Genomic DNA, 12,439 nt, shown 5'->3' with positions numbered 1-12,439 from the left:
TGTTTTCGTTGAATTAAGATGACATATTATAAAGCCTCAATTACATTGAGCTTCTTTACGAGCCATTTATTGGCGAATTTAAAACCGGGCGGTTCAGCTATTGCGATTTGATGATTACACACAAAACTTTCCATTCGCTGAAAAGCCACAAGCCAGCCACTATTTTGACGGAACGTAGTTCGTTTTTTTACCGGGAGGTTGGTACTGCGCTCTACTGCGCAGACGCAGTAGGCCCATACGCCGGCGTGTAGGGTATAAAGTTGACCGGCTTTCAACTTTTCTCGGTAGAGTGTTTACAACCTGCTTATTAGCTTATTCGATGATTACACTGGGCGTCTTTACAGGCAGATTGTAAATTCGCCAATAAGCGGCTCGTAAAGAAGCTCAATGTAGTTGAGGCTTTACACATGTTGTTGGTAAGTTTTTTAAAATTCAATTAGCTCTGTCTAATCAAACCATAGTAGATAAAAATATTATTCTATCTATAAAATTAATATCTAACATTATGTATTTATAGTGCAACTGCATAATATTTTATAGATAGACTATTATTTTTTACTATTATCTATTATGTCTTGGTTTTCGGAGTGTTTAATTGAATTTTACAAAACTAACCAAAAGCATTTGTAAATTGTAGACTTAGTTCAATGAAAATAAATACTTATAACTAACAAAGTTTATTGTAGACTATTTATGTCGAATCTTTATAGCATACCTCCACTCTTTGCCACCGATACCAAGTGATAACCCATTTTATAAATTATATCCTCAAAAAAACTACGAATATAGAAAACTGATGCAATAGCTACCAACTTACATTGAGTTACATATCGTGCCGATATATGAAAACATCTGCTTGAAAATTACCAACAAAACATCCTGCATATACAAGGCGTAGAGGGCACATATATAAGAAATTTAGTACCCCAATAAATAGTGGAGGAAAACAACGCACCGGAAATATGCAATATCTAAACACACAACAACAAACAAGCAACAAAAAGGAGAGCAGGAGCCTCGAAGCCTTCTAGAGGATCTTCATAAATTTCTCCATCTAGGCAGGCGGAAGTGATACCGCATCAAGATCGCCCTCTGTCGATTGCTCGGTAAACATTGCCTACTATTATGAGGCTTATCTCGTATGAAGGGGGTTTTGTGGCGAAATACCTAACATTCATATGGGTATCTCTGCTAGTTAGTAGTAGATTTTGTACTAGGGCAGCCAAATATGGGTGGATAGATGAAAATTGTTGAAATTTCAAGGAAAATTCTTGCCATAATCTTGTGTTCTTTATCCGGTTAAGGTCATATTGAGGTTACACTAAATTTTGTATTTAATAATTGAAATATAAATATTATTAAAAATGGCCAAAAACATAGTTTATTCTATTAAGGCTATACTTCAGATGAGGCATGGTCTAAAAAGATCGTGGCTAGGCGATGCGCGAATTGCGGGTCGCGGGTGCAAATGACGCATGCCGAACGAAATATAATTTGTCATATAAATCCAACATGCATTCATTTAATGTTATGTTTATTGTTATATTAGTAACAATACTAATATATTCCTTGCCATGTTTTCTTTTTAAAGTAAATGGGTAACGTTTTTAGTCATCTTTACACGATTTAAGAAAATTAATACCCCCATCGCCATCACGAAACAAATTGATGTATTCACACCTCGACGTTCGGTCTCCGAATGCCAGCGAGTCCAAAATTTCGTCGCGCCTATAGTTGAAAATTATTTGCCGTTTCACTGAAGAATCGCCTTAATACTATCGACCGAAGGTACTTGATATAATTTGAATTTAAATTCTAATGGATTTAAGTTTTGTACTATTCCGTTTGAGTAATTTTTTGCGACCCGGGTTTCGCCTTTCGGCATCTTCAGGCGCCGTGTACACTCACCAAAGGCAAACACACACTGACAACGAACACTCTTAACTCTAACTTATATAATAAACCAATACAATAAAGTAGGAAAAAACTCCATTACCTACCTATCAAGTCAAAGGTCACAAAAAATACAACAATCAAATTTCGAATGAAGTGTCAGTAAAAAACCTAATTAGTGAAAACCCTATCTTATTAAAAAAAATACACTAGATAGCATATTATAATAAATCGTCAAAGCCTAATAATAGATCATTATTCTTTATAAACAATAGAAATACTACACTCTAGAGATGTAAATCGTCAATTCTAGGAACAATGGTCAGATATTGGAAAATAATTAATGGAGTTAACTAATGAGATATTATTCTTTAAGTCATTAGTTAAACAACCAATACTCAATAATACTCTTATCTGGTACCTAATTTTTTATAACTTTTTTTTTTCTGTGAACGACAGTGTTACCCGAGTTATACGCCAAAAAATCACCTAGACGACTATTGAACTAATAAAGAGAGCTTGCGTAGGCCTTTATCCAGCGGTGAATTAAAACAAGCTGTAAATTATTATACTAAAAATATGTCAAAGAAATCCCTTTTAGCTTAATTGATTCTAAGTATATAAAGCTTAAAAAATCACATCAACTTACATTTAATTTACAATACTTACAATAATGTTCAAAGGATAATTTATTTTTTATCAGATATAAAAAATGCTGAAAGTGGATGTGTCCACGGATGTAGCATACGCCGCGTTAAAAGGCGCAATTTTCAAACATAAATAAAACTGGCTCTGCTTTATTCAATAAAATTAATGATGACTATAATAATATTATATCGACTCACATGTTTTACCTGTGTATTATTAAGGTGGATATAAAAGGTACCTACTAGGTAGTGTGGAATATAGGAATCCGTAATGATAATATATATAGTGTTTTGTGATTCCAGAATTGAAGTTATTTCTAAGAAAATGAACGCGCCGAGTATACCCATTGAAAGCGATGGTATCAAGAAAAGCGAAGCACTCTCACACGCTATTGGATGATTAACCAAGGTCAACAGTCAAGGACTCTACAGGGGTAACTATTAATGACGTCACAAAGCATCACGGGTGAATACTATTCTAACAAACTAACGGCTATGTTATAAAAATGACTGTTTTTTTAACACTTAACGATTAAAACTAATTTAATCAAACTATTTAAAAACATCTAACATATTTTAATACGGCGATTGGTTTAAAATATTCCTAATTCCTCACGGAATTAGTTATTTTAATTTTATAAAATCTTCACGTACAATAATATATATAACAGTTCGTAATAGATTAGAATATCGACTGTGGAAAGGGAAAAGGGCATAATGCACAGAAATCAAATTTTACAGGAGATACAAAAACGTTTTTGTTATGGTTTTCGGTCAAAGTTAAAATACATAATTACAAGATAAAAAGAACTTTTTATACACAACGTTTTTAAATTTTCTGTTGAATCATATAAACTTGACTAGCTTAACGCTTTCGCTGCTGAATAGATAATGAGATTTTAATTGCCCCCTTTAAAATGCACGTTAATTACATCGATCGGCCGCCTGGTCATTACGCACCGTGTGCGTCTTCCGCGTCCAAAGTATTAAACGATCAAAAAAAATTGTACTTGATAGAAATAATACTGAAATGTCATTTTGACATTCATATTGATTTCCATAGTAACGCACGTATATATTAATAATTTAGTTGCTAGGACCCCAGACCCCTAGCAACCAATACTATTGGATTGGATTACGGATTTCTTCCGAAATAACTTTTCATACAAAACAGTATTAACTGAAAAAGAATTCAATTCTACTTAAAGATGGCTAAAAGTATTAAAAAAATACATTGGCATCATGTTCTGATATATTCTAAAAGTTTCAAATGTCTAGCTAGTTGGAAAGTTAGTTAAAAATCGATTGCAATATTTGTACCGAATAAACATCCACCGGACAAATAAGAATACGACCTAATAAAAACGTTGTAAAAAAAGACATTACCTTGAATTGCGTGAAAATTAATAATTTGGTTTTTATAGTCTGATATTAATTATTGGATTGTTTTAATAAAAAATATGGTTAGGTCGTTTTTCGCACAACATTTCCCTCTTTTTTTTTAATTGTTAGCTAAATTTAGATAATACATCGACATTTTCAGCTTAGATTCTATGGACACAGCGTGTATTTAGGCGTGTACTGCGTTATTATGCTATAAAACCTATTTTGAAAAACTGAGAGTTACGCCCTTTTTCCTTTCTACAGTCGATATATAAATATGTATTGGTAGGTATTCAAATAGACGCATTCTTAGATAATATTGTTATCCTATATTGGTTTTCTTATGATGATAGTATTGGGCGCATCTACAAGAATGTTGATAGGTGGCATTATCATAAGAATAATTATAAACAGTTTGCAACACTTTAATTAAATTGTCATTATCATTAAACATTAAATATAAATCTAATTATAAAAGCAAGCGTAAGAAGTAATCAAGCAATTATTAGAAAGGCTTTATTACTATAAGTATTACAAATGAAGCTATTTCCAGAAATAGAAAAACCTTTTCTCGTATATGTGTTATTTTATTATACGTGTTATAATGTTTGTTATTACCCAATCAATTATTTGCAGAAACCCCTTTCTTTATTATTGGATGTAACACTAATTAATATTATCGTCTCTAATTCATCCCTTTTGTTGACTGTATTGATGTAAAAGCTCGCGCCCTGAATCGACGAATGGCAACGTGTTCGCTCATGAAGTCATGGACCTCAGTCCGTATCTTATTATGGTATGTTTCATTGCGACTATGTTCATAGTGTTAGTTTATTTATTTAGAATTCAGTATTGTGCTATTACAGTTATTAGACAATGCGTCTATATGAAAATTAAACGTAAAATTTATAAAATAAATACTGATAACAATAATTAATCATTCGTTCAAGATTACTGTTTATGAGTTCTTCTCTTTTAATCATTTTTAATAGCTCTCTTCAATACATTCTTTATAACAGATGTATTTAATATTTGACCTAATTTGATTTTATTATGCTTTTTGTGTCCACCTATTATCACATTTTATTTTATATTATATTCTTATTGTAATTATTTTTCTGTGATTAATCCTATTGATTGACCTAAATAAATATATTATATAATATATTAAAAAAAACACAGATTAAGCAAGTCATTCTGTCATCATCATCATCAGGGGCGCGACAACCCGGTGTGGGTCCTGGCCTCCTCCAACAGCTCTCTCCACCTGTCCCTATCCAGTGTGGCCGCTTTCCAATTTGGTACCCCCAGAATACGGCAGTCACTGGCAGATCCATCTAACCAGCGAATCTTTGGCCTCCCTCTTCTTCTACGTCCTATTGGATTGATGTACATCACTCTCTTTGCCGGTTCATTGTCATTCATACGGTGCACATGACCTAGCCATCGCAGTCTCCCAATCTTAATTGATTGAACTGCGCTGCAATCTTCGTACAGTCCGTAGAGCTCAGCATTATATCTTCTCCTCCAATTGGTGCCATCCTTGATCGGTCCATATATACGGCGGAGAATTTTTCTTTCAAAGATGTTCAGGGCTCGTTCATTTCGCAGACTTAATGTCCAGGTTTCCGATGCGTACTTGAGCACTGGCTTTACAAGTGTTTTGTCATTCTGTACTTAATAGGAAATAATTAAACAAAACAAATAATGATTAATTTACCCTATTTAACTCATCCACAAAAATTAAATCTTTCATTAAAAACAGTATAATGTACCTATTTAAAATATTAAAATTGTTCTATTGCTACAAATTAAACCGAAATTTAAAATATTCCGGAATTAAGCCTTAAAATAAAAAAAGTAAAACTCCCTCTTATATTCTAGTTAGTCACCGTCATCAGCCATGATTGATCCACCGCTAGATTAATGCTTTCCCTAGCTCCTTCCGTTTTTCACGGTTTCTAGTTATTCGCTGCCATGTACATCCACCGAAATTAGCGTATTCGCTTATCCAGCGGGTTTTAGGGCATCCCTGTAACCGTCTAGTGCCTCTTAGTAAATCAGTATGACGGAACTAAATTTACTGTGCAACAATTATCCACTTGCTCATTGACCATTGTTCATCTCATTGTCATTCCATCTGCTTAGCGACCTCTATCACACCACGTATTCTTGTCGGCCTCATCATGCATTGGTTTATTTTGTGGTCTAGCTAAGTGATATCCAACACGCACCTAATTCTCGTAGTACTTGTAATTTTCTATTCAGTATTCCTTATTATTGTACTATATGAATAAATAATTCAAAAGCTTATATTTAGATATTGTTAGAATCATCATAATATTGTTTGTTTTACAATGCATTCGTGAAAGCTCTCGTGAAGCTCCGAAGCTTTTCCCACACAAGAGATTAGCGTTCTGAATTTCCGCGATCACTAGTAAATCGTGGTGGCATATTACTCCGTTAGCCTCAGCTGGATAATGTCACGAGCCACTCGCGATGTTAAAACCATCAAATATCCATTAACACGCCGTGTACTTTTGCGAGATGCATCCTTGGAACAAGGACATACTTACTGAAAGATCATTAATTTTATCTCCTCGTAGCTTTTGGCGTCAACCAATAAGTGCCGATGATAAAGACATTAAGTCAGTTGGGATTATTTGCAATCGAAGCCGGCGGTGTAATAAAAAACAATATTACGATGTTTTTACATAATAAATATCAGCCCCTTTTATTACCACCACCATAAAACACCACCTTTTGAAAGCGTTTTTTAAACTTTTTATTTCTGATCGTAAAGGGAAGACAACGGCCTTGCAATATTATTAAGGTGTTTATGAAAACGATTCCACCTTATGAAGTAATTAAATTATATTATATGATATTGCTACGAGTATATTATATAATTATATTCTTCTTTTTTTTCCTAACACTACAATTCTATATGGGTCTTGGCCTCCTCCAGCATCGGCCTCCATCCACATATGTCCAAAGCCATCTCCACTAGATGTTTTTTTCAAACTAAAAAGTCGCATTCTACCAATGTGCGGAGCTTCTTATACTCGAAGCTATTGAATATTTTTAAGATGCGTGCTTTTTAAGCTGATTTTGAGCCAACGTATAATTGTATACATCAAATTAAGATGTTGTGTATTATAGTCTAACCATTTTAGTCCGTTTAATCCATTTCACTGTTTACATATATAATAATTAAACATTACTAGTGTTATCATGGTACCCACTAATTATGTTAAATATCAATTTTTCCCGAGTGTAATACCAAGTTTATAAAATGTTATACCTACATCTTATACCTACGTTGATTTATTTTATATTAAAAAAAATTTAGGTAGGTATTTCAAATATATTATATATTTAATTATGGACCTCTATATTAAGATAAAAACGATCATACGACAGTTAAGTTGTTGGCGGCGCTTTTTAGTGGACTGTAATAGGACGGGATTATTTCGATTCTGGGGCCAGGCACTGACCTTCATGATGACGAAGCTGGCTGCCTGGTCTAGTTCTTATTCACTAGCACTACCAACACTCTTGGTTACAGTTTACTCTTTTAGTCACTCTGTAGTTTGTTTAATAGATGTTTGGGTAATGAGTTTGATTGTTCATGAATTACGATGCGTTACGCGGCATTTGACGAACCGATAATTCTGTGTTGCACATCTTGACGCGTTTATAGTCTGGAGGTAACTGCTTTGTCATTTATTTATTAATGTGTATGGTACTGCAGTGCCTAGATGACGGCAATAATTATGAAATTAATATGGGATTCGTGCTATCATAATTTGCCCAAAGAGTTGTTTTAAAAAAATGCAATAATTGTTACATACTATAATAATGGATTAATTGTTTCAATATCTTATCAACAATTTCCGATAGCAAAATGAACGACGCGTAGGTTTTTGCACTGATAGAGCAGCATCTCGTAGAAAATTTATCGCCAATATAATTGTCAGCTTTATCGGTCCAGAAAATGTCGCGCTCTGTTAATCTGATAGAAAAATCCAAGCTCCGACATTCACCGGAAAACTTTTTCTAGCCGGTCAATTAACTCACAAGGGAGGGGTTTCGACCCGTATGTGTCCACCGAAAGCAATCCAAAAGCTATCAGTGCAAGGGTATACCAGTAATGTTAATAATGTCATAAACATTATTTCATTCATTACCGTTTATAATTAAAACTTTAATTACGTCTCTAAATACCAGTGGGAAAAACTCAATATTACACGAATATTTTAACGTTTGCCTTGACTCATAAAGAAATAATTTATTTACTGACGCATATGTTTATAAATCAAGCGTAAGATTATTAATTATTTCAAGGTACAAAGTAGGTCTTGAATCTTAGGTAGGTCAATCGATATGGAGTACTGATTTGTTAAGTCGACATTCAATATAATATGGGGTTAATGTTTCTCAGATTATTAACGTCATGGTACCGATTTGTGAAACCTTTGATTTTCAAAACTGATAGAGGGAAAATATTATAACCATTGTCATAATTTTACCCCTTGAAATAAACTATGGAATAATCTGTTTGAAAATATTTTTTATTTTTGTTTTTCAATTGCATAATACTATCAAATGCTATCAATTAATTTATATTTCATTTAAATATACCCGTAGAATTAATACTATCAACTAAAGGTAATTTAATTGCTTTCAGATTTGTACTATTCCATTTGAATAATTTATAGGTATCTGGATTTCATCGTTATTTAAAAAAAAAAAAAAACTCTTTCAGGTTCTTTATTTCTTTTCAACTATTTTAGATATATATAGTTATCATAGGGGTTTGAAACTATGATTGAAAAAAAAGCGTTTCAAAATAATAGAATAGGTGCGGTGACTTTTGCTTGTTGGGATGCAGTTGTAAAAATTACATAGACCACATACTATACACATTGTGTTTTGTAAATAATTGAATCGAATGAATAGCTTTGTATATTATATTGTATTACAGAATGATTGTAAGTTTCTAACATTAATAATATAGATAAATAGAAAAAGTATGTATTATAATTAATATTTATATTATAACGTAATCTATCGATTATTTATAGCATTTATGGACTGCACGCTACTGATTCAAAAGGAATAGTATAAAACTTAAATCAGAGTGTGTGCCCAATACACATGATTATACTGTAATTGTTACACGAAACATAATATAATTATAATATTAGTACGTAGGTATTTACATTCATAGTATTGAATATATTTTAAATTACGTACTTATTTTACTTTTTTATAATAATTACAACTCTGGGCTCTGGAGATAAAAACAAATAATATTTCCATTTACGAAAAATGTGTGCGAAAAAGAAATTTGACTGACTTACTAACATTTTATGAAAGTGAATACCTACTGCTGTTTTTGTTGGGTACTTTATTTAGTTTTTACACTAATTATAATATGCTAAATATAAATTATACATTACCTAAGAGAAAATTTTGTGAATACATTTTAATTAAAAAAAAAAAATCCAAAAATAATTAAGTACTTAAGTATAATGAAATACTTACAAGATAAATATACCACGTTTTTAAATTTTCTGTTGAATCATATAAGCTTGACAATTCTATGTATTAATAATTTAGGACAAATAAGTCAAAATAAATCAATCAAAAAAAAGCAAAGCGAATAAGGACAAATCATTTTTTTGCTATTTTGCAACAAACAAACAAATATAGAATACTGAATTTTGATTTCCATAGTAACGCACGTGTATATTAATAATTTAGTTTTTAGGACCACCCCCTTAGCAACCAATAATACTGGATTGGATTACGGGTTTCCTCCTAAATAACTTTTCATACAAAACAGAATTAACTGAAAATGAATGCAATTCTGCTTAAAGATGGCTAAAAGTATTAAAAGAATGCATTGGCACCATGTTCTGATATATTCTAAAAGTTTAAAATGTCTAGCTAGTCGGGAAGTTAGTTAAAAATCGATTGCAAGATTTGTACTGGATAAACAACCACCGGACAAACAAGAATACGAGCTAAGAAAAACGTGGTAAAATACAATTATATTATAACTAATTATTGATAGATTTTTTTTAAACAAAATCAAATCAGAAACGAAATAATATTTTATACGATTTTTGTCTGATAGAAATCGTGTCTTGCTATATTTGTTGACGTAGCCAAAATCTTTTCCCTTTTGCACTAAGGGGGTTTACCCATTTTGGCGGATTCTCTCCGGTTTTCGCTATTCCGGAAATGCTACAGGGGAAGATGATATAATTTTCTAGCCGGGGTACTTTTTTTTAAGTCATCCGTGGATTAAATGAAATATCTTTTTGGAATAACAAAAAAAAGTATTCTGAAAAGCATTTTTTATTAAGTAAATATTTAATTCTCAGAAATACTGAAAAACCTTAAAAAATATACATAATGAATCAACTCATAAACATGCCCACAATCATTGTAATCCTGGCGCTATGGTTTACCAATTTATTGTATTACCATTATTCAAACACAAATTTCATAACAATATGCAACTGACGTGTTATTTTTGATTATGTTAAATTATGTCAGTATAAAAAGACTATTTCATTCTTAAACTATAAAAAATAGTCAATTAAATTCAAAAATAATTGAATGCTTTCTCAATATTATACAGTAGCATGTTTTAAGAGAAAATATTTTAAACAAATCTAATTGTAATTTATTTACTTATACTCATACAACACTTTGTAATACAAATAAAATAATATTCAAAATTATTGTCAAATTCTCTTACTAGAACTATAACTTGAAAATGTTATCAGTTATTCTATTTAAACAGTGAATATATATAATAATATTTATAATATTGACAAATATCATAATATTTTGGTATTCATGCTTAATACTCACCATGTGAGTATTACACACGTCGTAAGTCGTAAAATATAATATACATGAATACCAAGTGTTAAATATGTGTTATTGATTATTATTTTTTACTGTTAAATCTGAGTAAATTAATCAACAAGTGATATTGTCCACTTGAATGAAACCGGTCTTGGTATATTTTTTTTATATTAATTGTTGAATAAGTTCGAATAAACCCATGAAAAAAATACGATGCCCGACGGGATTTTAACCCGTTTCTCTGGAATCGCACAAATGTGTTTTAACAATTATTGAGTTACGTGCGTCTTAACTTTTTAAAAGTTGTGTTGTTGTTTCGACTATATTTATATTATCTCAGCCTTTAATTACGTCATATAATTTCACTTTCAAATAAGTGTACGGGTATTATATATCATAATTACCAATTAATATTATTTATTCGATGTTTTAATGAATAAGGACTGTTAAAACAGTCATACTTTCGTTTTAATCGTTAAAAAAGTTTAAACGCGCGTTGTTTCAGCGCGTAAAATTGTCAGATTCGCACCAATTATATTTATCGACGATAAAAAAATTGAAAAACACTTTTATATTGGTATTTTATTTTAATTATTAGAAAAATCTTTTTTCTAACTTCCGCTATTGTAAGTTTAATAATAATAAAACAATCTGATGTCAGTAAATTTTGAATAAGTTGCTAGGACATTATATGGTCACACACAATTCTCTAATTTAAATTTGTTACCAACATTGACATTTGACAATGTTAAAATCAAACGATTTTACGAATTAAATGTTGCATTGTTTGTATTATATTTACAATTGTATTTTGGGTTGTATTTAACAATTTTAACAACGTACACTCGAAAGTTTTTCTTTACGCAATCAATAAAACTAATAAACAGACACACCTACCACACACAATTTCCGAAGTAAAGGCAAGGTTTATATTATATTATGAAACACAATAAACTTTACCACACTAACTAAAACTTTCGCATGACACGGGGAAACTTTTGTGTTACAAAAGTTTCGTACGTGGATAAATAACGCGGGACAAGTTGTGATATGTTAAATGTAATAATATAATAAATAAATGTTTACTCACCGCTCTGGCCTGCACGCGGTCCGGACAATTGAAGATAGCAATCACCACAACACAAAATACGACGCCGCAGGGGGCGAATCGCCGACGCTGAAAAGCTTCCATCGTGTAGAGAGCTCTGCGTAGCACGACCGTAGCACGCGGGCGTCACGGACCGTCTGGCTACTATGCGGCTGCTACGGCGTAGACACACTACTGACCTATGCGACTTTACGCTTCTACGCTATAACGGCGCGCTTGCTTCTTGGAGGTGTGTTGACAACCTACTGCTGGTTTGTTTACAAGCTTCTGCCCACAATTCACGCACACAAATTTGATAATATGAAACCATCATGTCAAATGAAAATTATGTTTAATATTTTATTCACTATTTTTGTCTAAGATTAAATATTTATGTGACAAAGAGCATCTTCCGGATATATTTTTAAGAATTAATTGAAAATCATTCATTGAAATGTAGTCAGAAGCAATATTGTAAAATGGAGAAAAAATATTTAAACACATCTGATTTCCATGAAAATACATTGAATTTTTACAATAT

General features: G+C 31.7%; 1 protein-coding gene across 2 annotated transcripts in view; it reads right to left on the bottom strand.

The window, feature by feature from the left end:
• Positions 1–12,439, bottom strand: part of LOC147066339 (uncharacterized) — a 615,499-nt gene that overhangs the window by 459,562 nt on the left and 143,498 nt on the right. Inside the window, exon 1 of one of the 2 annotated variants that reach the window (XM_085956117.1) lies at positions 11,902–12,058. The exons of the other annotated variant lie outside the window; for it this stretch is intronic. Within the exon in view, the coding sequence (XP_085812243.1) occupies positions 11,902–12,003 (102 nt within the window). The 5' untranslated portion in view covers positions 12,004–12,058. Of the gene's footprint in view, positions 1–11,901; positions 12,059–12,439 lie in introns of those variants that run through there. 2 annotated transcript variants of the gene reach the window in all.

This window comes from Rhyacophila brunnea, unplaced genomic scaffold, assembly GCF_057557595.1.
Source record: "Rhyacophila brunnea isolate RB1 unplaced genomic scaffold, BYU_Rbru_1.0 scaffold_5, whole genome shotgun sequence".
Taxonomy (NCBI): Eukaryota; Metazoa; Arthropoda; class Insecta; order Trichoptera; family Rhyacophilidae; genus Rhyacophila; species Rhyacophila brunnea.
Note: the sequence above shows the minus strand (reverse complement) of the source record. Positions and strands in the feature narration are given on the sequence as shown.